This window comes from Eleutherodactylus coqui, chromosome 3 (genome assembly GCF_035609145.1).
Source record: "Eleutherodactylus coqui strain aEleCoq1 chromosome 3, aEleCoq1.hap1, whole genome shotgun sequence".
Taxonomy (NCBI): domain Eukaryota; kingdom Metazoa; phylum Chordata; class Amphibia; order Anura; family Eleutherodactylidae; genus Eleutherodactylus; species Eleutherodactylus coqui.
In genome coordinates this window covers 185,411,146-185,436,948 of record NC_089839.1, presented here as the reverse complement: position 1 = coordinate 185,436,948, position 25,803 = coordinate 185,411,146, and the positions used below count along the sequence as shown (strand labels likewise).

The 25,803-nt window shown below is 43.7% G+C and overlaps 1 protein-coding gene across 2 annotated transcripts in view; it reads right to left on the bottom strand.

Annotated features, from left to right (window-relative positions):
• Positions 1-25,803, bottom strand: part of SYNPR (synaptoporin) — a 214,832-nt gene that overhangs the window by 39,023 nt on the left and 150,006 nt on the right. For both annotated transcript variants that reach the window (XM_066596630.1, XM_066596631.1), the window contains one exon: positions 11,199-11,397. In XM_066596630.1, coding sequence (XP_066452727.1) covers positions 11,199-11,397 — 199 coding nt within the window. The remainder of the gene's footprint in view (positions 1-11,198; positions 11,398-25,803) is intronic.

Genomic DNA, 25,803 nt, shown 5'->3' with positions numbered 1-25,803 from the left:
AACAAAAGTGAGATGTAAATCAAATCAATATTTGGTGTGACTGCCCTTTGCCTTCAAAACAGCATCAGTTCTTCTAGGTACTCTTGCACACAGTTATTGAGGGGACTCAGCAGGGAGGTTGTTCCAGACATTTTGGAGAACTGACAACAGATCTTCTGTAGATGTAGCTTGATCAAGTCCTTCTGTCTCTTCATGTAGTCCCAGACAGACTGGATGATGTTGAGGTCAGGGCTCTGTGGGGACCATATCATCACTTCCAGGACTCCTCGTTCTTCTTTCTGCTGCAGATAGTTCTTAATGGACACGGATTGTATATTTGGGATCATTGTTCTGCTGCAGAATACATTTGGAGCCAATCAGATGCCTCCCTGATGGTATTGCATTATGGCTAAGTATTAGGGATGAGCGAGCATACTCGTTAAGGACAATTACTCGAGCGAGTATCGTCCTTTTCGAGTATCTGCCTGCTCGTCTGCAAAGTTTTGGGTGCCGACAGGGGGCGGCCGGGGAGGGGGGGGGGGGGGGAATTTCTCTTCCACTTTCCCCGCTCACTCCTGCAACCCACCACTCACCCCCGCCGGCACCCGAATCTTTGCGGCTGAGCAGGCAGATACTCGAAAAGGATGATACTCTCTCGAGTATTTGTCCTTAACGAGTATGCTCGCTCATCTCTACTAAGTATCTGTCTGTATTTCTCAGCATTAAAGACACAATTAATACTGACCAAATCCCCAACTCCATTTTCTGAAGTTCATTCCCAAACTTACAAGGAACTTCCACTGTGCTTCACTGCTGCCTGCAAACACTCATTATTGTACTGCTCTCCACCATGCTTCACTGCTGCCTGCAGAATTGCTGCGAAATAAGTTGGCACTAGAGATGAGCGAGCATACTCGAGAAGGCAAACTACTCGAGCAAGTAGTGCCTTATTCGAGTACCTGCCCGCTCGTCTCTAAAGATTTGGGTGCCGGCAGGGGGGCGGGGAGCGGCAGGGGAGAGCGGGGAGGAACGGAGGGGAGATCTCTCTCTCCCTCTCTCCCCCCCCCCCCGCTCCCCCCTGCTCACCGCCGCAACTCACCTCTCACCCGCGCCGGCAGACGAATCTTTAGAGACGAGCGGGCAGGTACTCGAATAAGGCACTACTCGCTCGAATAGTTGGCCTTATCACGTATGCTCGCTCATCTCTAGTTGGCACTATACAAATAACGATTATTATTGTACTGCTCTCCGCCATGCTTCACCGTTGCCTGCAGACACTCATTATTGCACCGCTCTCCACCATGCTTAATGGTTGCCTGCAGACACTCATTTTTGCACTGTTCTCCAGCCCTTCAAAGAATAAATGGTCTTCTATTACAGGTAAATATATCAAATTTTGACTTCTCAGTGCAGAGCACCTGCGGCTATTTTTCTGCACCCAGTTCCATGAAAACCACTTCTGGCCAGACTTCTCCAAACAGTAGATCAGTGTTCGTAGGTCCCACTGGTTTCTGCCTGTTCTGAGCTAATGGCACTGCTGTACATTTGATTTTGATTTAGAAGAGAAAAAAGCATGACGTGTCTTTCATCTGCTGCGGTGTTTCTTTCGCCGAACACTGAGTCTACAGTCCTCATCGTTGCCCATTTTTTTGTGCTTCTTCAAAGTGCTTGGAACCCCAGCCTGCTTTGAAATCTTTGTCTGTGAGAAATCGTGCCATTGCAGTATAACTACCTTATGATTTGTTGCTGTGCTCAATCTTGACATGGTGTATGACCTGTGACATGAAACTGTCTTCCACAACTTCACCTTTGTAGCAGAGTTTGGCTGTTCCCTACCCAGTTGTAAGCCTCCTACACAGCTGTTGCTGTTCCAGTTAATGACTGTGTTTCAACCTACATATGAAAATTATGATTATTATCACCTGTTTGATATAATTGGTTAATCATACACCGACTATAATCTTACAAAATCCCTGACTGTGCAAGTGTACCTAGAAGAAGTGATGCTGTTTTGACGACACAGGCGCTCACACCAAATATTGATTTAATTTAGATTTCTCCTTTGTTCATTCATTTTGCATTTTGTTAGTTTACAAAAACAGACTATTAACACTCCTATTTCTAAAAACATTCTGACTTTACAGCATTTTTCCTCACCTGCCAAAAACATTTGCACAGTAATGTATATATTGGCAAAGAAAATAGATACAGGTAAGGTGATGATGTTATACAAGGTTATAAGAGACCCCACTTATCGATGCATATAGTTGTCGGGGGGATGGTTCACCCCCACACAATAAATGGTCAGCAGATCCTGCAGAAATTGGAGGGTTCGGCTACCATTCATCTAACACAGTGGTATTTATAGCTTACCTAACTTTTCATGTGACCCCTCAGAAAAGGCATGTGTGTACTTGAGAAATAACAAAATAACACTATTTCTGGCCATTATATATATATTTGTGTTTTTCACCAGTTTTCCCTCTGCACGCTGTATATCTAATTCTATCCTGAGCTGGTAGGTGAAGCAAATTAGCTGCTATGATGTTTTCTATACAGTGCAGATAGAGAAAATTGCAGATTCTGCTGTGTAACTTTCTGTAGCATACACAGAGAAATAATAACATCATGAAAGACATAGTACAGCAGTACTGAGCACTGTAGATGTGATTTCAGTAACTGCGAAAAAATAATTCACTTACTATTATCTACAACCTTGTCTGTATGAGTCTCTCTTTGCTTCTCTCTCCCTCCTGCAGCAGCCCCCTTCTCCGCCCCCTTCTATGGGCAGCAGGAGACAGCAACCTCACAACACTTCCTGTGTTCTGTTTAAGTGTGTCTTTTACAACAGATTAAACTTCACTTGACAACAGGCAGTGCTCAGCAAAGTAGTAAGAAGTGAGACCTCTATTGGCTAGGACTTTTGAGAGATTTTTCAGCATAAAAAAGACATTGTAGGTAAATAAAAAAAACTTACATTTTTGCTAGTTATTACCTTGGCTAACACACATAGTAAGGCTGGGCTCACACGGGCGTACTGGATTCACACAGGCTGGAGGCTTGCAGCGGATTCCGGCTGTGAGCCTGTCTGGCAACCCTGTGTACATGCGGTTTCTGTATTGCAGAATGGAGGCTGTCCACACAGAGTCCGTAGCAAAATAGAGCATTCTATGATTTTTCTTCCACTCGCAATTCATATCCGCGAGTGTGAGCGAAAAAGTGAATTTATATGCCTTTAAATGCCTGGGATTTGACGCGGACGCCGATCGCGGATTCCACAATTGGAATCACTCCATGTGACCCGGCCTTAATACAAATTTGAAAAGTTATTACAGCCTTTTTGTTCTTGCAATTTTACAAGAAATGATCTATACAAGCTCAACTTCTCAACATAGAAAAAATGAGCTAATGAAACCCATGGTCCCAATAAGCAGTTCCAAACAGGCCTAGGGGTCCATTCCTTAAGTCTTTCAGTCCATTCCATAAGCCTTTCCCCTACTGCTGTAGGGTTTCCAATGGATCTGAATTCCAAAGGTAACTTTTGTAGTGCGCATCTGGCACAATGGAAAACAACACTTGGCTCCCACGGCAATATGAATATTGCTCCTTATTTTTTTCCCATAAAGAGGAGCCAAATGACAGCAAATTCACATTTCGCTTTTGCTCATGTCTAAAATGCAGATCCTGCACTGTCAATTGTTCCTAAGCAGTGGCCCAGCACTAAGAGATCACTGATATTTCTACTAATTAGCACTAAAGATCAAGGGAGAAAAGGAGAAACCACGAAGAGAAATGCGGTACAAATTTAGAGGTTTATGCAAGAGAACGGCGAGAAAAAAATATCTAATTACTTTTCAGCTGACTGGTTCACATACTTGCAGCTGAGAAACTTACACGGGAGTATTCCAGAAGTAGGAGATGTCGACAGCTTAATGAGTTTGCTTCTGTACAATTATACAACAAGCTACCAAAACATATAATAAAAGTTGAGAAATATCCACCTACGAGGGTAATATTATTTTTTTTTTGGCAAAAACCCCTCAGATGATTAAAACCATTAGTTATTCTTAAAGGAGATGTCTCGAGGAAGCAGTTAATTTTTTTTTTTGCCCAGTCCCCCCCATTAAACACACATTACTAAGCCCCCCTGTAAATGACATTTCTAGCTGGTTCGTACTTACCGTTCCAGCGTTTCAGCAAGTTATAAAAGTTTCCTCAAGATGGCCGCCGGCTCTTTCCCCGTCGCTCGCTGCAGCCCGACGTGCGCGCTCCCGAGACGCCGCCAGCTGTGTCTCCATGGCAACCGGACGCATCGCAGCCGCCGACCAGACGCCCCGCAGCCGCCGACCAGACAGCAGGTAACCGGCGCTAGCCCCCGGCTCCCCAGCGCTAGCTCCCCCGGCGCAGCGACAGCCCCCCCCATCGCAGCGACAGCCCCCCCGGCCTAGCACTAGCTCCCCTGGCGCAGCGACAGCCCCCCCGGCCTAGCGACAGCCCCCCCGGCCTAGCGCTAGCTCCCCCGGCCTAGCGACAGCCCCCCCGGCCTAGCGACAGCCCCCCCGGCCTAGCGCTAGCTCCCCCGGCGCAGCGACAGCCCCCCCGGCCTAGCGACAGCCCCCCCCCATCGCAGCGACAGCCCCCCCGGCCTAGCGCTAGCTCCCCCGGCGCAGCGGCAGCCCCCCCGGCCTAGCGCTAGCTCCCCCGGCGCAGCGACAGCTCCCCCGGCGCAGCGGCAGCCCCCCCGGCGCAGCGGCAGCCCCCCCCCCCCGGCGCAGCGGCAGCCCCCCCCGACCCATCACTTACCTGGGAGGCTTCTCGGGGCTGCTGGGCTGGGCTGGTCTTCTCCGCTGGGCAGCTCCAGTTTCTGCACCTTCCTCTAACAGAGGATGGTGCAGAATGGCCGCTTCAGCGCGCTCCCGAGCAGTGACAGCTCGTCTGCGCATGCGCAGAAGAGCTGTAGCGGGGAGCACACTGAAGCGGCTCGTGCTGAATGGAGAAGACCGGACTGCGCAAGCGCGTCTAAAAAAGCAAGCTGCCAGCGAATTTAGACGGAACCATGGAGACGAGGACGCTAGCAACGGAGCAGGTAAGTGGAATAACTTCTGTATGGCTCATATTTAATGCACGATGTATATTACAAAGTGCATTAATATGGCCATACGGAAGTGTATACCCCCACTTGGTTTCGCGAGACCACCCCTTTAATGAGGTCCTTGAGTAAAATAAGAAAGCAGAATATGAAGTTTTCTTCTTAAAGGAATATGTCAGCACAAAATAAGTCAAGTTTTTATGGGAAACAATAATGGATTATAATAGGGATGATTGGGGTGGCAGTTCAGGGCCTAAGGCTTCATGGGGGCCCATGGCCATCCAAACCTCCCATATTGTAAACTGCAAGTTTAGGGCCATCTGGCCTCATTGCTGAAACTCTGGTTAAATTCATTAACCCTTTCCAATCCAATTTGTATCCTGGTTTTCCTAGGGGGCTTACTCTTTATCTGCTGTTATACAAGAGCGCTATCTGCTGGCCAAAGCCAGTACTGCATGAGGTGACACGTTGTACAGGCTCCAACAGCAGAGAGGCTGGCAATATACAGTAAGAGAACCCCGACGGACGTCTTCCAACATCGGAGCTGTACAGCCTTAAATTATAATGTCTTTAGACATCAGACAGTGGATTGGAAAGGGTTAATGCCAAGGCTTCTGATGCTGCGTGTAATCTTGCACAGACTCACAGCCTAGCATTTGCACTCACCATACTTCATACTGTAGCTGGGGGAAGAAGTGAAGAAGCAGTGTTGCGAGCCTGTGCAAGATTACACGCAGCATCAGAAGACTGTGCATTAATTAGTTTGACCTCCTCCTCTCCCAGCTGCAAGAGTTTTAGCAGAACAGCTTGGCTCTCTACCATCCACCACCTACAGAAGTTGAGGAGCTATACTTTTTAGGGTACAGAGAACACCCTAGTACTAACCGGAACCATAGAGGGTCATATTACTAAGTGCCTCCACAGATGGGTTCCCTATTAGTAAGTAAGAACAGAAAAAGGTCACTATTACTAAGCGGGGCCACATAGAGGGTCACGATTAGTAAGTTGGATCAGAAAGAAGGTCACTATTACTAAGCGAGGCCACAGCGGGTACATTATTACTATTGGGAAGAGGCACTGGAAAGTTGATTATGGATTGCAACCTCAGGATGAGCAGAGTATACAGAGGGGAATCATAGCTGGAAATGTCAATGGTGGTCTGGGCCCAGAGAGAAGAAAACTCAGTACAATCGGCTCCAAACAGAGATGGCATCACCTGGAGGTATCTGCACTGTAATCACTATCACTGTGCAGAGCTGGTATTTGAGTACATTATATGGTAACTGTATTATTTAAAGCTCTACTATAGCTACGCTGCTGTATCTAAGCCTGCCACATTATAAAGGTTGTTTAAAAAAATACATCAAATTATTTTGCGGGAGGGGGGAGGCAAATTTGAACTTGGCGAATTGCTGCTGATGTTCTGCAGCAGAAAAATCCACAGCAAATCTGCACCAAATTCTGTGTAAAAATTCACATCATTTAGTGAGGATTGTGACATAAATGTTGTATGAATCCAAAGCAGATTTCATCCTATTAATGTAGACAAAACCCCACACCAAATACCTACTGTTGTGGTTGCTTATTTAGGCCTCATGTCCACGGCACGCAGTGCAGCCGATGCGGATATGATGTGGATATCTGCAGCGGATGCACTGCAGATCATCTATAAAATGCTTAAAAATGATTTTTAAATGCTTGCAGGTGATCGCGGATTGTGGGGTTTTTCCGCGCTGATGTACGCGGATGCACTGCGAATCATCCATGTGGAAAAAATCCGCAACCCCGCCTCCAAGCCTTTTCTCCGCCACCCTAATTGCTTCAATGGAAGCCGAGGGAGCCACCTGTGCGGCAGATCAGCAGAAAAATGGAACATGATGCAATTTCTTCACGTGCATGCAACCTGCATGCGAGGAAGACATTCCATCCGTATGCTTTTAGCTGCCCTACGGATGCTTATGCATCCCTATGGGCAGCAAGACGCATGGATCTCCCGTGCGGGTCCACGTTTGGATTTTATAAATAAAATCCGCATGTGGACATTGGGCCTAAATGTTTTACCAGAAAATATTCTACATGGAAGAGGAGAGTTGTGCAAACAGAAATTTTTAAAAGTTTTACTAATTTTATTTTTTTGAATTTTCCATGTCACATCTATATTTAAAAACAGTCCTAATATCTTACAGTTTTCACTTTGGCTCTTAAGCCTAATAATAGTTTGAGATTTCCTGTTCCATATTGCAGCTTTGTGAGCAATAGACACAAAAGACAGGAGGGGAATCATGAACGTCTGATATACTTCAGCTGATATTTACCTCCATTCATCCTGCAAATGTCTGGCAAGTTCTCTTAAAGAAGATAGATGTTATTCATATTTCCTGACATGATGACACGACATTACAAGTCATCTCAAAGATGTACTGTAGGGTTCAGGTCTGGAAAAAATGACCTACTGTCTTCTATTGAAGAGAATAGTGAGTATACACTATGGGGAGGAGGGAGGGAATGTAATTTGTCTTCACAACCTTTTGTTAATGAAGTGATCCTGTATTATTTACCTCCAACTTTACAACAGAGGTGTAACCTTAGCTATCTGGCTCTCTGATAATAACATGATGACTGATGACCCTGCTTCCAGTGTACGCAGCACAAACTAAAAAGTGGTCAAAGGACAATGTGAAAACTGCAATATTTCAAGATTTGTTTTATTTAGTGGCATCGACATTACAATAAATTATAGGTCCCCTCTATCCATCTAATAAAGCATGCATATGCAAATCATCGTACTTCTGTCACCTCTATCAGTTCTTTTTTTTGCCTTATTGTGCTGTTTATGGTCATCTGAACACTTATATTGGCATGTCTCCTTGTTACACTGTGGGTACCCTACCAGCTTGGATAAGTACACAAGATTTTTCTCCACTGAGGTGAGAATGTTCACATGACAGCCCACATGTATTCTTGGGAGCAAGAAATTCAAACTCCTTTTAGGGTTCTCTATTCAGCTTAAAGGAGTTGTGCCAGAATTGAAAGGCATCCCCTATCTAACTTTTAAATTGGTGGGGGTCTGACCATAGGTATTCCCAATGGGGGTCCCATAGGTCCTGGCCTGAACTCAGTGTGAGTCGCACATGTGCCTTACTGCTCTATTCATTTCAATAGGATTACCAAGAATAGCCAATTGCTTGAATTCAGGCACCTCCTTGATTCTATTGAAATGAATAGAGTGGAAGCGTGCATCTACAAATGCCACTCTGTTGACTCTCGAACATACCAGACACCAGTTCTTGGGATTATAGGGGGTCCCAATAGTAGGACCCCCATCGATTTGAAAGATCCCCTATCAAATGGATTAGTGCTGACTTTCCGTTCTGGCACAACTTCTTTAAGGAATTAAGTAGCTTGGGGAAAAACCACTATAAAATACAATAACACATGAAGTTTTTGAAGAGAAATTTAACCTTTTAATGGTGTGCCCTGCGGCGGATCTCTGTGAATAATCTTGGACAAATAACTGGTAATACATTGCGTGTCTTTTCTCTGGTGCCTTCCTGTAATTGACCTACATAGTCTAACAGTTGTGTTCTAACGTTAAGAACAAAAGCAGAACGAGGTAAGTTTGAAAAGGTTACATCTGATGAGGGCTTTTCTTTCTTCAAAACTTCATCATCTGCCTGTTCCCTTGGAAACTTGCTTTTTGTTTTTGCCTGGGGGCTCATCCTGTCCAAATCTTTTTAATCCTGTCCATAATCCTTGTCACTGTTCCGCTCTGAGATGCGCTCGGCGCACCGAACTTGACGGAATATCAAATACTAAGTGATCTTTGCAGAGACAAACTCAAAGCACAATGACATCTCCTATCTCTGCTGGTGGCTTATAAATAGTCTCTTCCCCAATTCAAGAGGATGGATAAGAACACAAAAGTATTCCAGAACATCACTCGACTCCTGCGCCGCCTTCAGATAATTCATTGCTTAACTTGAAGAACCCTCTTAAGATACAGAAGTATAAATTATCTACGTCTATTTCGATACATTTTCTCACTTCTCTTGACATACATGGTATTAAGACTCACTTATCTGTAAAGTATATAGACATTTAGGCAAAGCCATAGTTAGCCTATCGCTCACTTGGTGCAAAGGTTCAGTTTAATATTCTTATGCTGTTTCTGAATACTTGGGATATAAGGACTCTCCTCGGCACAAAGCATCTAAGGCAAATGCTTTAGGTTTCCCACCACTTCTTTTTGAAGAACAGCCTTCAAACATTTGTATCCCTTGATAACTTGTACAACGATTTGAAAGAAATTATACTGTGTACGAGTATATTGTCTCTGACACACTTCCATTAAGGAACTCGGAATTTCTTAACTGGTATGTTTAATCAAACTTTTTAGGCTGCAACCCTTAGCAGCCATATCTCCAATCTCCCTGTTGTTTGTGTCATGTTACAGTCAGTACATGGTGAAGTCTTTGCCAGTACCCCTTTGTCTCTGTGGGTTCTATCCCGATTTGTTAGGGTTAACATCTCCTGTGTTTACTAGTTCAAGTTAATTAGTCCTACAGCTGTCAGCGAGGTGCGGCTAGTGATTGACACTTCTGTCAACCAATCAGCTTCTCCCTCTTCCCTTTATAATCTAGCTCTTCCTGGCTGGGAGTTGCCGATGATTTTTCAGTGTTCCTTGTGCAGTCAGCTTGCTCAGTGCTCCTGTGTGTCTGGCTTCTGTGTTCAGGTTTGTTGTCTGTTTGTCTAGTATTCTGTTGTTCTTGTGTTTTAGTTATTGTTAGTCTCTGTTTGTTCCCTGATTGTCAGTACTCTGGTTCCCCTCAGACACCCGTCCAGTCCTTGTGTAAGAAAGTAGGGTCATCCCTTTCGGGACGGGTGCTCCGCTGCGAGGTGGGTTCAGTCTGAGGGGTTCAGAGTGCCCCGCTCTGTTCTTTTCCTCACTTTTCTGTTTGTCCTGCATCTAGCCACCTGTATAGCAAGCTTGTCGTCCATCCCGACTGCTCCTGTATCACATGTTTCAAGAGTCCAGTTGGTAGTCCATGACAAATGTAACAGTTTGGTTCCCTTCCACTGATGTTATCCAGATGTTGCCACCAGGCAAGCGTAAAAGAACCAGAATCCTGGGGCTAACTGAGTACCTTGGCCATAAACAAGATTGTGGGGAAAGGGATGCTATTTTAAGGAGACCGGTTGTTTTTTATAAAGAAGCTGTGCCTCTAAGAGGGAGCAGAACCAGGCAATGGAAAACAGTTTTGGGTGTGCTCAGAGTGAAATAAGAAGTAGATTGCAGTGAGGAATATCACTTGAGCATTGCCTAGTGAATGATGTGTGCTGAATACTAAGGATTGGTTGGCTGCTAAGCAGAAAACTAGTGAAGGACATCAGGAAACAGAGACTGTTATTACCTAGTTCTTCCATTGTCCTCTCGTGGGGTTATGCCCTCTCCGTAAGCTTGCGTGAACCGAACCAAATCTAACCATATTTTGTTACCATTGCAAAATCAACTGCTTATGTTGTTTGCCATTAAAACAATGAATTGACTGCAAGATGGTGTATCAGTCTAGTTATACAATGGTTAACCACATGCTCCACTGTACTCTGTGCAGGTGGGGCCACTTCCTTACACAGCTACCGGTTGATCCAATCTGGCCTGACCCGGAGCCAGAACTGTAAGAGCCCTCAGTCCCCAGTGAGAAATTGTGACCAACTACAGAAGAAGAAACCAGTAACTCTCCAGTGGGTCACCTGCCTAAACAGAGTACCTGAGTCTCTCCGAAAGCCCGACTTGAGGCCCGACTACACTATTTGTATTGTCAGACTGGTTCTGTCACTGGGTATCGTAAGAACCAGATCATAACATATATATGGATGCTTCCTGCATTTATACATAGCCATATAGAGATTGGAATTGTTCCTTCAATATTAGGTCAACCTCTGTAAATTAATTGTCTCCATTTTGGTATCTCTCAGACATTATTATGTTGTTTTTGATCATTAATCATAGCAGGTGGGAACTATTTCTAGTATATCTGTATGTAAATAAAAGAACATTATATTCTTAGTTTGTCATAATAGAAGTACATTTTTTACTGGGATCAACATTAAAAGTGACACGAAGACTTACAATTAGAGGGCCCCTGTTGTTTTCCCGATACTTATTCTGGAAGAAGATGTAGACAACTGTGGCGGCCAGAGAGTAGAGGAAGGCGAAGACGGCAATTGTCACAAAGAACTCAGCTGAAGAAGAAAAGTCTCCTATCAGCGAGAGATTTTCTTTCCTCTTCCCTTCACATGTGGGGACATCAAAATTCACCTGATGCAACCTAAAATAACAAGGAACACAAGTCACACACAAGATATAAATCCCACAAGAAGCAGAGACATTTCTGATTACATATAATGCATTATACAGTGAGAGCCATAAATATTCTATAAGGTACATGAGACTCCTATTATTGGTTAAAATGTTTATCTTCTAACAAAGCGCCATTTTGTCAACACGATTCTCACATGACGAATAATTACGGTAGCTTACGTTCTCATTAACTTTTTTGTTGGAGGCATTTTAGCCTGGATTAGGAAGCTTTATATATGACTTTCACACTCATGGCAGGCTTTAGTTATATGCAGCCTGAGCAGTCACACAGAGTGCCAGTCACCAGCTTGTAAAGAAGGGGGGCACCAGATGGATGTAGGCTAGAGGCAATCACCCCCATCCCTTAGATTCGGCTGGACAGATGTGGCAGTGTCTTGTGGAGCTACATGAATCACCCTTCACCTGGCTCTGCATCCCCCCTCTGGTGTTTTGAGGCACCACTGTCAACCCATCAGTACCCCCACAATACAATTGCTTAGTTCTGCTACTGTATTTATGTTCTGAGCTTGGTTCCAGGGCTGCATTTATATTATGAGTTTGGTTCTGGTATTATATGTATGTATTGAGATTGGTTTGTGCTGTATTTATGTTATGAGCTTGGTTTTATTTATGTATTGATGCTGGTACTGGTGCTGTATTTATGTTCTAAGATGTTCAGGTGCTACAGTTATTAATTAGGATTAGTTCAAGCTGTATTTAGCATTCATCCTGCTAGCACCCTCACATAGTACAATCAAGAGATGTACAGTTCTAAATCCCGCTTCATTGCTTCTGCTGAATTTGGGGGGAAAGAGGAGGATAGGGGCAGCAGGAGAGAACCATGATATCGAATCTCAAGCACATAATTGTCTGGAGTTAATGGAAAGTGAAACTACGGGGTATTGAAAATGTTGTTGGAACTCCCATTGATGTTTCTAGGTATCATGAAAATGGACAAGCAAAAACAGGCTATACAGTGGTACCCAACTATAAGGTTATTGTATAGTAACCACTCTCTCATTGGAAGTCTGCTCAGGAGGATGAGCTGATGGTGCTTGCTGAAGCATGTAAGATGGCTGCAGGTAAGACTGTTAATCTCTATACCAACTCAAGGTACACATTTGGAATGGCACAGTAGAACTTTCATGGGGTTCTTGGGTAAGCCAATCTGGAATGCAGAGACAGTGTTTTTGTTGCACAAGGCTTTAGCTCTTCCCACATAGGTGACTATCATCAAAGTCTAAGCTTATACCAAGGAGACAACTCCCGAGCTTATAAAGAACTGGAGTGCAGATGCAGCAACCGACTTCCCTTAAATGAGGTAACAGCTGTTAACCTGGTTGCACCTGAAGTGGGTGTGGATATTTCTCTATTGCTTAAATTGCAGAAACATGTCTCAAATGGAGAAAAGGACGAGTGGCAAAATAAAGGAGTGGAACAGAGAGCTGATGGGGTCTGGAGGAAGGATAAGCTCCTGTGCCTTCCCCTCATGCCCTACTCCACAATATTGCACATGGGCCAATACATCAATCCAAGGAGGTAATGTGTGGTATAGTGTCTTCTGATGACTTGCCCAAGTATTCAGCACTGCTGTAACCCATGGTATGTGCCCATCACAACCCAGGCAACTTGGTCAAGGTGCCTTCTCGCTGCATGTCGCAGCCAGACTATCAGTTTCAGCGACTGCAAATTGACTACATACAACTACTTAAGATAGGTGTTTGGAAGTTTGTGTTGGTTTGCATAAACCTGTTCTCATGTTAGTTAGAGGTTGGCTTGAAAAATAAATGAAAATACCAATGCCAAGATTACGACCAAGAAATTGTTGAATTAAGTAATTTGTACATATGGTGTACCAGAGGTCATAGAAATTAATAGAGGTACACATTTTATTAACCCTTGCTGAGTCAGAATCACACCTAATCATAAGAAAAACTAAGTTGAGCTCCTATGAAGTTTTTTTTGGTAGGGCCCCTGTAACAGGCGTATACTTTCTCCAGTCCCAGCATGAGGACCTTACCTCCCACATCAGTGCCTTATATCAAGAGTTAACAGTCTCTTATAAACGTGTATTTTCCTTGATTCCAGATCCGGACTCAAAATAGGGGTCGCATAGTTTGCTTCCAGCTGACTGGGTTGTCCTCAAAGGACATATCAGAAAAAGTTTGAAACCAAGATTTGATGGACCATACCATATCCAGTTGACAACTGCCACTTCAGTCAAAGTGGAAGGAAAAGACAAGTGGATACATGCCAACCGCTGCAAGAGAATACTTGCTCCTGAACCAGAAAAAGACTCTTGTCACTATTGCTGTGTGCTGCCATGCACATACATGGACTCAATGTGCTAAAAGATGATTGGAACAATGAGTTTGTTAAACGTCATAATGGACTTGTAGCATTTGATGAGGCAGAAAAACTGAAAAATTCTTGAATGTGTACACATGTCCCTATAGTGTCATTCTCCATGCCATTTGTGGCTATACCTCTCACTGTAGAGAAGATCAGGTCATGGGCTAATAAAAGGCTTGGTACTCCTGTCTTGAAAACACCAGAGCAGAGCTGCCCCAATAGTGGTTGGGGCATAGCTTAGTGACCCCTGGTTGGTTTTTAATCGCTCATGGACTAGGGAACATCATGCCATCTCATTTGCCCAGGAAAACGTCACTACAAACTGTTATCCTTTCTGGATAAGGTGTGCATATGTATAAGTCACAAATTGTGGGACCACTCTGTTTTCAAATCACACACCATATTGGGAATGCAATGGGTTATCTAATAAATGTGTACAGTGTGTGTGGGTCAAGCACATGTCGGGGGAATCATTACACTATTAGTGTTACACAAAAAAGGTGGTTCTCAATGTTGGACAACATAACACAGTAGAAAATCGAGCCAGAGCGTTGGATGTCCTGCTCTTTGGACGACAGTTGTCTGGAGTCCTGGATCACATGGCAGTAGCAATACCACCTATTTTATACATAGTCTGTGGTCATGAAGTATACAAATTGTTCCCTCTTAATCCTTGCTAGGCTTACAACTGCCACCTTTCTGTTACTGCATGATGGTCTATCATACATGGTAGGCCCTTAACACACACTCTTCAAGAGAGCTGCGGATAATTTGCTGAGGCCAAATGGCAAGCCTCATATAGTGTCTATGCGCAAGGCTATTAGGATTTGTAGCTCATTGCTTATTTAGCCATTCCTACTACAAATGTGGGATAAGCTAGTGTGCCATTAATAGCCGAAATGAGAGATAAATGGTTAAATGAACACCTGGAGAAGCAAGATTCCTGGTGGGGTAAAACTTCTGCAGTGTTTAACCCCTCAAACTGGTTCAAGTCCATTGGAGGGCAGATTAAGGGTATAGTCCAGGCCTTATTCCTGGTATTGTTGATTTGCTTAACATTATTGCCAAGCCAAAGCTTCCTACCAGATGAAAAGATACTCATGTGCTGTATACCCTTCATGCTGAAGTCATGCAAAAATGCTCTTCGCCGAAACTACAGCTATGGTGATGCTTATACAGATGTAAGGCATGTTAATAGACACTGGACCGCCCACATGTATGGGCTCTGAGAACCTGCTTCGGGAAATGAGCTGAAGTCAGAGACCTTGGGAAGGGGATAGCCCTCCTTCAGCTGAGGTCAAAAATTCCTTCTCGGAAGGCCAGTTTATGGGAGGTACCTGAAACAGACTCATGTGATTTGCAAACAAAAGAGGGGAATTGTTAGGGTGAAGAGGCCTTTTTCTTTGCACATTAGCCATTTTTTGTGTGGTCAATCAGTGTGACAGCCATGATTGTTTGCAAAGTATATGACTGTCATTGAGCAAACTACTAAGATGCTGACATTTGCAATACAAAGATAAGTGTGGGTGACCCTTTCTTTATCTCAGTAACCTTTACATTAGCCATAGCACTGTTGCCTTCTTACTAGATCTAGCCATAAATAAATACCAGATGACATGGGAGCCCTGAGCTGAAATATTTGCTGAGAAGAGACAAACAGCATGTGCATGGGTTAATGTTAACACCTGCTATGATTGGTTATATGCTAATAAGTTATAATTATATGCTAATACATTGATACAAATACAAGTTATGATTGGTTGTATGTTATTGTAAAACTTGCTATTCTTAAGAATGGCCCCCTGTAGGGTGTTGTTTCTATTCGAAAAAATATATCAACTGCTGAACAATAAATATAAGCAGAAATCACATTATGAATAGATCTCATGTGTTACTTGTGTTGATTTTCCAAGCTCGTACCAACCACATCCAATTTGGCATATACAATATATCGAACAGTGCAGTTGTGCTAACACAGCGGAGCCATGTACCACAGGAGTCCGGTACATGGGACTCCTATTATTGGTTAAAATGTTACTCTTCTAACAAAGAACTATTTTGTCTACACGATGCTCACATAACAGATAAATTCCTATTAACATCTTTGCTAAGAGGTATCTTAGCCTGGAATAGGAAGCTTTATATATGACTTTTATACTCATGGCAGGCTTTAGTTATGTACAACCCGTGTTGTCATACAGGGTGTGCCAGTGACCAGCTTGTAGGTGGGGCACCAGATGGATCTAGGCTGGGAGCAATCACTCCCCCTTAGGTCTGGCTGGCCAGATGTGGCAGCGTTTTGTGGACGTTCATGAAACACCCTTCTCCTGGCTCAGTATCCTCCCCTCCGATATTCCAAAGCACCCCAACAACACATAGTTTTGCTAATGTATTTATGTTATGAGCTTGGTTCTGGAGCTGTATTTATATTATGAGTTTCGTTCCGGTATTGTATCTGTGTACTGTTACACAAGAAAGCTATTGGGGAAGCCCAGGGTGTCAGTGCCGTTTTAGTGTACCTTTGGGGTGCAGGGCAGCCCGCTGGTTTCAAATCTGGCAACATTAATAGCTTGCAAGCCTGCATTGTGCACTATACGTATCATGTGGTCTGACATCCTGTATTGACTTTCTTGTGCAGGAAATAGCACTAAGCAACCACCCCCTCATTATAAAGAGGGATGTGAGTGGTTGTCTCATCAGGGTCGTCACATGTATCTGTTTTTGGCTCTTCCATATAGCAGTCTGGCCTCTGGTGTTTGAGAGATATGTGGTTTATATGTCTGCCCTCTTGTATCAATGTATCAGTGAGTATTGCTGATTTCTGTTTGAGCTTCATTTTTATTCTGTATTTATGTTATGAGCTTGGTTATGGTGCTGTATTTGTTATTAGCTTCGTTTTGGTGCTGTATTTATGTTATTAGCTTGGTTCTGGTGCTGTATTTCTGTTATGAGCTTTATTTTGGTGCTGTATTTATGTTATGAGCTTGGTTTTGGTACAGTATTTATTCCCTAAACTATTCTGGTATGGGCATGCTGTTACTTGGCTGCTTTCTGCACAAGTTGAATACAGGCAGACTGCTTATCAGTGCAATATACAGTACTGTATATGGCCGCCTGCAGACGAGCGGGTCGGATCCGGCAGCGAGAAATCTCGCCGCGCGATCCGACCCCAGAGCCTGCAGGGACGAGCGCGTACTCACCCGCGCCTGGCGGCCCCGGCTCTTTGATGTGCCGGCGGCCGCGCAGCCGGCGCATGCGCAGACCGGAGCCGGCGGCCAGGTGAGTGCGTGCCCCGCAGAAAATTAGAACATGTCCTATGCAGACTTTCAGCGGCGGAAATCCCGCGGGAAATCCCGCGGCGGGATTTCCGCTCGTCTGCAGGCGGCCTATATTGTTTCTTTGTTATGACAGGAGGGGGGAGCGATAAAAAAAAGAAATTGTGCACAGAGTGCCATCTAATCTAAGTCAGAACTGATCATCCATGTCAGTGGGATGTATAATCAGAGCTAGGCCATAAACATATAATAAGTGAAGGTCTAATCTGGAAGGGGAGGGGGAGTCAGAAGTAGTGTTATCAATGTGTTAAGTGCCCTTTTAATTACCTGTAAAGAAAATGCCTAGAATGTATTACTTGGAGGCACTGCACTCTTAAAATATGTAAAGGACTTGTAAGATGTCTAATATCTGCAATCTAACTCCTCCGTTACCCCAGGGACACCATTAACAAATGCTGTCTGGCTTTGATGTATGACACCATAATGTACTTTAGATGATTGGCAGTGGCTACATATTAATATTTCAATCACTCCAACAATCTAGAGGAGTCATTTACAGGACTGGTGAAACTATCCTATATGTAAATTCTTGGTCTTGGTATAGCGCTAACTTATTCCGCAGCACTTTCAGGTAATTATTACCCCCCACCAAGCTGGGTTCTCATTTTACCGATCTCGGAAGGATGGAAGGCTGAGTCAACCTTGAGCCGGCTACCTGAATCAAGCGGGGATCAAACTTGCAACCTTCAGGTCGGAGGCAAGAGCTTACACTCTGCGCCACACGAGGAATTCTGAATGATATCATGAATGGCAATGCAAAGGAAACTGATAAATTAATAACATGGGTCATTAATTAAAGGGTCGACTAATATTTTAGTTTGTAAGGGATTGCCCCGCAATATGAAGTTATCTTCTCTACAGAGGATAGGTGATAACTAGCTAATTGGAGAGGATATGACTGCTGAATGCATTGCTGCTCCATTCATTTCATTGGGACTGCCAGAGATAGCCAAGTCCAAGCGCTATCCATCATGCTTATTCTATACTAACAATCGTTTGGCAAGCACAGTAGTGTTATGTAAATGGATCAAAAGTAGTAATAGTTGTACTTCAACACCAGAGGAAAATTAAAAACATTCATTTTTTTTAATACACGTTTATAATATGATGTGCACATTTCAAAAAAGCTTACATGTTTCGAATCCACAGGACATTCTTAGTCATTGGGTATCACTAAAACGTCTCTGTTGATTCGAAACTTGTGAACACTTTTCGAGATGTGCACGTCATGTTTTTAAACATATAGTAAAAAAGAGGAATTATTAAATTATTCTCTGGGGCTGGACTACAACTATTATTAGCACACAAGAAAAAGCAGCTCACCCCATGGATGCACGGAACTTGATTGCAGCAAAGAGAAGAAAATCAGCATGCATTTAAAAATGGCTTTATTTGAAATAACATAGTAATATATAGTAACATAGTATGTTAGGCTGAATGAAGACAATGTCCATATAGTTCAGCCTGTTTCGACTTCCGCCTTGTTGATGCAGAGGAAGGCGAAAAAAAAAAACGAGGCAAATGCCAATTTCCTTCCCGACTCCATAATGCCAGTCAGAATAATCCCTACCTAACTCCAAGACCCGGATCAGCAACCCCGCTGGTCACCTAATGTCTATATCCTGTAAAATCATAGCGCTCTAAAAAGACGCCTAGTCCTCTCTTAAACTCCTCTATCAATTTTGCCATCACCACGTCCTCAGGCAGAGAGTTCCACAGTCTTACTGATCTTACAGTAAAGAACCCCCTTCTGTCTTGGTGATGAAACCTTCTTTCCTCTAGACATAGAGGATTCCCCCTTCGTACAACTACAGTCCTGGGTATGAACAGATCATGGGAGAAATCCTTGTATTGTTCCCTAATGTATTTATACATAGTTATGTGGTCGCCCCTTAACCGTCTAGTTTCAGGGTGAATTACCCCAATTTTGATAGCCTCTCTGGGTATTCCAGTCCTCTCATTCCGTTTATTAATTTAGTTGCTCTTCTTTGAACCCCCTCAAGTACCACAACATCCTTCCTGAGCGCCGGTGACCAGAACTGTACACAGTATTCCATGTGGGGCCTAACAAGTGTCTCATATAGGGGAAGAATAATGTTCTCGTCCATCGCCCCTATACCTCTTTTAATGCATCCCAAGACTTTATTTGCTTTTGCAGCAGCTGACTGGCATTGATTGCTCCAGTTAAGTCTACAGTCAACTACAACCCCCAGGTCTTTTTCCATATCACTTTTCCCTAGCAGTACCCCATTTAGTGTATATTGGTGACATCTGTTTTGCTACCCATGTGCATAACCTTACATTTATCAACATTGAACTTCATTTGACATTTTTCTACCCAAGATCCCAGTTTATCTAGGTCCTTTTGTAGCAGCACATTGTCCTCCTTTGTATTAATTACCTTGTATAATTTTGTATCATCTGCAAATATCAATATTTTACTGTGCAGTCCCTCTATCAGAACATTGATAAATATATTGAACAGAATGGGGCCTAATACTGAACCCTGTGGCACCCCATTAGTGACCGTGGCCCAATCTGAGTATGAACGTTTATTACTACCCTCTGTCTCTGAGACAGTTCTTTACCCAGATACACACGTTTTCGTCCAGACCGAGCTGTCTTATTTTATATATCAGTCTACTATGTGGCACGGTGTCAAATGCTTTAGAGAAATCCAGATATAGGTCCAGCCTAAAACTTACTTCATTGTAGAAGCTGAACAAATTAGTTTATATTGAAATCCCATTAGGAAAAAGACAAAAGAGCACACTTTTTTTAATGCGTTTCAAGCTGTTATGCAGACCTTAATCATAGCATATTAACAAAACCCGGGCATCCTTAATTTAAAAATACATCCTAACCAATACGAAATGATACAGAAAACACATGATCAGGCAGATGTTAAAACAAACGTATCTGTCATAAAATCATATTGAGGCCGGCCTCACACAAACGGGTCGGATTTCGCATGCAGGAGGACCCCAGCGGATTCCAGCTGTGAGCCCAGCTGGCGACCCCGCATTCCTGAATTTTCCTATATTGAGGATGACTGCGGCGGCCATAGCTCGGGGACGTTTTTGGTGAGAAGATGGCCGCAATAAATCAGAATGGCTTATATTTTGCAACCATGGTTTTTGCCCACTTAAGCATCCAAGATGGATAATTTTGATCTGCCAAACAATTAGCAGTTTTACCGATTTCATCCTGAAGATATTCAGGACAAGAACAGTTGCGTTTTATACACAAGAGTTCTCCATTAGGAACATTCTTGATGGTATTAATTGGATGACAAGAAGAGGCATGGACAAGTGTGTTGCCTGATATTATATAGCGATATGTAACAGTGTTAAACCGTTTCAACCATGCATCGGATGTTAAAAAGATTTTTGGCATGGATGGAAAGAAAATATAAATTTTAATCCAAAGTGGTTATTATTAGAATAAAATTCAAGGTCTGGCATAGTCCCTACAGTTCCAGCCCAAACGATTAAGAGGTCATCTATATAGCAACCGTACCAGACATATGACGAAAAAAAGTGGATTTTTGTAGTATTTTTCCCACCATGACATATAAATAATAGCCATAAACATAGAGAACTTGCTCCCATACACTGGGGCTAGTGACACAATCTGTATTTTTCATTATTTGTCTGGTACGGTCGCTACATTGATGATCTTCTCCATCTTCTCCTTCTCCTCAGGAGAAGGAAGAAGCAGGAGGATGAGGGAAGATAGCTCAGTAGCTAGCACTGTTGCATTGTAAAACTGGGGTTCAAGGTCCATATCTGACTATGGACATGGTAGTTGTATGTTCTAATTGTGTTTATTCTTCTTTCTTCTACTCCTATGGAGAAGAAAGAAGAAAAAAAAACAATCATGGTGGCTCAGTTGTTAGCACTGCTGTCTTACAGTGCTAGAGTTGCACGCTCAAATCTGACCAAGGGTGACATCTGTATCGCATTTTTATGTTCTTTTTGTGTTTATCCTTCTTTCTCAGGCAAAGAAAGAACAAGTATGGTGGCTCAGTTGTTAGTACTGTTGCCTGGCAGTGCTGGAGGGTGACGTCTATATGGAGTTTTTGAAAGTTGATGTTGCCCTTGATGAGATTTGACTTCAGCATTGCAAGGCAACAGTGGTACCCACTGAGCCACATTCACACCAGCAACGGAAAAGAAAAACGGATTGCTTTTCAATTCCATCCACCTACCATTGAGTACAATGCAATAAACAAAGCACTTGTCTGTATTCAGTTTACAAAACTGGAAACAAAAGAGCAGCAGTCGGCGCTTTTGATCCAGTATAAAAAATGGAATGGAGATGGAAATTACAGAAACGGATTGAAACAGAAGACCTTCCGTTTTGATACATTTCTATGGGCTTGAAAACAAAAATGTTAGACCAGCATAATGGAAATGAAAAGGCTGGTGTAAACTTAGCCTTAATGACTTAAAGCTGAATTACAGCTGAAAATGGGTTATTTTCTTTGTCTTTTTCCTAATAATTTAAATATACTTCAATAAAGCCATTTTTCCATGGATCCTGCACTTTTCTCTTTGCTATAACTATTATTACTCATAGTCTGCGATTACCTAGTGTCACATCTGCTGGGCGCATCATGTCTCAGCACGGACGCAAGAATGGTATCACATCCAAACACAATGCGCTGGAGCAGGTTGAAGACTCAAGATACTACACCAAAGAACACCAAAGGGAAGAACTGCGTACTGGACACACGGGCAGACATAACATAAGGATTGAACTGACGACCAAAACACTCACCATACATACCTGCACAGATATAGATGCAATGGCCATAAAAGTACAAGGTATTAATTTATGAATTGGCCAAGCCACTTAAGCCCACAAGCCCACGTCACAGGTCCTTGTTGTCTCGTGGGTTTCTATTCTCACAAGACAACTACCACAGGAAATCTGCGTGCCAGCGGGGCGTTCGTCCTGACAGGGACAGCCCCACACTGGAACCTAAGGACCTAACTCGGCCTAGATGGCAAAAGATTCACAGCAAGACAGGACACAGCTCACACCAACACACCAGGAATTTGCATGCAAGACAGAACAGGACTGTTAATACACCTTGTCTGGCCGCCTGCACAGACCCAACAAACACATCACTGTTCACACATTCAGAACAGGACTGTGCACACCTTATGTTTGGCCACCTTCACAGACACAGAGTACGACACTGTTCACACAAATACACAGAAACACAATTTATGGAGAAATCACCAGGGTGTTGGGGAACCAGCATTCTCTAGCAGAGGGGCTAGTATATATGAGCAGCACACCAGGGGGATTGGCTGGCTGGAGAATTTCACGCCCAGCTAGTTCAATTGTCCCACACCTGTGAGGCTGTGCTGCTGAAAACCCATATAGAACAGATCCCAGCAGCACAACCTGACTCCTGGATTCACCTGTGTGCCCTATACAGTATTTTACACAACATTTTAAGCAAAGTGTATACAGTAGTAATCAGTGTAGAAATCCAGGTAACTCCAAAGGGTTGACTTACTTTTATTGACACTTTACATGAATGTAAAGGTTTGAAAGATGCACTCTGGTGATACTTTTGTATAGAACCGTTGTTAGCAATGTAAAGGCAATAATGTGTACGATAGTAATACTACATACATCACTATAATTGCTCTGTTTACACAAAGCACTTGCCAATAAGCACTTGTCAAGTAGATATTTTATTTAGTTGAGGGCTCCTTCACACAAGATTGCACTCTGAATGGAGCTCTATCATGTCCTCTCGCGAGCGTAACCCTGCTCCTTTACTGTACTTTTTTGCACTGCCGGGCAGATTCACATCGGCGTGTGACACAACCATGCCATTTTTGAAAAGGCAGAGCAGCCTATTTAAACACTACCAGAGTGAGGACTGCTGCTTCATAGCGGTTTTCCATCCTTGTTCATGGATCTGGCCCTGGGTGAAGGCTTGTTCTCTATCATGTCCATATGTCTTAAAGGGGTCGTCCAGTTCTAAACTATTGATAGGATAGGCCATTAATAGTAGATGGAGGTCCACCACCTGTGATCCCCACTGATCAGCTGGTCACTCGGCCGATGCACTCATGCACTGAGCTGATTTCTGCAGGAAGCAGACAGCTCCATAGCCACTGCAATGGAGAGGTTTGGTATTACAGGCAAAGTTCCCACTGAAGTGAATGTGAACTTTGTATGTAATACCAAGCCTGGTTACTGCAGTAGAAATGCAGCTCTGTGTTTAGGGGGGGTAAGAGTAGTACCCTGCACCCTCTTGCACAATACAGTGACTCAGCTGCTGTAACAGGCAGCCCCTGAGCCACAAATTAGCCCTATTATCTGTTTGTGACTCAGGAAGGATAGGGAACTGGCAGGTGCTCGTCACTGCCAAAAGAAAGAGGTACTCAGAACGCCAAGAGAAAGTCCCTGCTTCTGTACCAGAGCAGCAGCAGGGAATGAGTAAGGCACTTGCAGAGCTGAAGAGAAGGCACCATAAATAGCTGGAAAGGGGAGAAAGGAGACTCTATCCTCTTTCATGATGTCAGCAGTGACGTGATTAGCGATTAGACTGCCCCCATGGTAGGGAAGAGTATGGAGCCAAGCCCTACCCCCAGTCCAAAGCAATCAGGAAAATTCTGATTGCAGCCACGTGCCATATAAGTACGGGGAGCTACATTACAGTGAGAGGGACACAGCCCATGTGTGAGGCCTCTTTGACACAACCGTATGCGGTTTTACATTTGCCGGATCGCAGCTAAAAATCACGTGAAAGAAGAATAGCCACGATGACGTCCCACTCTTAGGCCTCATGTCCACGGGCAAATTATGAATTAGGATCCGCAGCGGATGACCCGCATGCGGATTCGCATCCCATAGGGATGCATTGACCACCTGCGGGTAAAAAAATACCCGCGGATGGTCAATAAAAGTGATTTTAAAAAAATGGAGCATGAAAAAAAATGGACCATGCTCCATTTTCGTGCGGGTCTCCCGCGGGGACGGCTCCCGCAGGCTTCTATTGAAGCCTATGGAAGCCGTCCGGATCCGCGGGAGACCAAAATCGGAATATACTCACCTGCTCCGGATCTTCCCTTCTTCGCAGCTTCATCTTCTCTCCGTTGCGGCCGGATCTTTTTTCTTCGGGCCGGCGCATGCGCGCTGCATGCAACCGACGTGCCATGCTCATCCGCCGGGCCGAAGAAAGAAGATCCGGCCGCCACGGAGAGAAGATGAAGCTGCGACGAAGGGAAGATCCGGAGCGTGCGAGAGGTGAGTTAATTCTTATTTTAAGCGCTCATGTCCGCGGGGCAGGAGGGACCCGCTACGGATTCTCCATGGAGAATCCGTAGCAGGCCTGATTTTCCCCGTGGACATGAGGCCTTAATTAGCATTTTCTCGTCCAGTGATAATGGCGGCTGCAACGCGGTAATTTCCCAGTCAGCAGAAAAGCAGAAATCCTCGGAATGGCTGCTAATGCTTAAATAGAGCCAGCTGTAATCTTTTCCTAGTATTGGCGCTGCTAAACTCCTTCCCTTCCTTTTTTTCCAGATTCCATAGAAGCCTATTGGAGCCTCCGGTGTATCTTGTCAAAAGATAGGGCAAAACATATCTTTCCATATGCAGCATAAAATCGTTCGCCGTTTTCGGTTGCCGATGTACTATTTTTCACGGCACCCAAAAATCACCCATCTGAATGAATACATTGGAATCCAATGCTTCAGATTGTCGTGATTTATGAATGCAGCTACAATATCTGTGCGTATACGGTCGTGTGCTTAAGGCCTAAGAGAGCAGGAGTATCTGAGTGCAGGGAGCTGCACACATTCAATTGGAGCATAAATATTGCTTGTTCAATAAAGTTTGTTTTTTATAATTTTTTTTAATTGTAAAAATGCCGCCTCCGCCTGTTACTACCCCATCATCATGTACAATAACCCTGCTTTATCTACATCCTGTAAAAATCAACACAGTTCCTGAATGCACTGGCCTGGTGAACACTGATCAGCCGGACTTCAGCAGGACTCCCCAAGTTGCTATTATAAGAATAGGCCATCAATAGTTTACAAGTGGACAACCCCTTTAATGGCATAATGGCATTAAAGATTGTGAAGATGATAAAGTCCCTTTTAGGCCTATTTCACACGGGCGATGCATCTTTTGGCCCTCCACAGCTGGACAAGTAAGACCAAGTCTCGGCTAACTCTCGCATTTTCTTGCCCATTCACACGGCTGAGTGCAGCATATAGATGCCGCAGCCCAGAGTTCCTTCAACTGGCAAAAGTACTTCTAATGGCTCAGTAGAGTCAGCTGACATACACTACCGTTCAAAAGTTTGGGGTCACATTGAAATGTCCTTATTTTTGAAGGAAAAGCACTGTACTTTTCAATGAAGATAACTTTAAACTAGTCCTAACTTTAAACAAATGCACTCTATACATTGCTAATGTGGTAAATGACTATTCTAGCTGCAAATGCCTGGTTTTTTGTGCAATATCTACAAAGGTGAATAGAGGCCCATTTCCAGCAACTATCACTCCAGTGTTCTAATGGTACAATGTGTTTGCTCATTGGCTCAGAAGGCTAATTGATGATAAGAAAACCCTTGTGCAATCATGTTCACACATCTGAAAACAGTCTAGCTCGTTACAGAAGCTACAAAACTGACCTTCCTGTGAGCA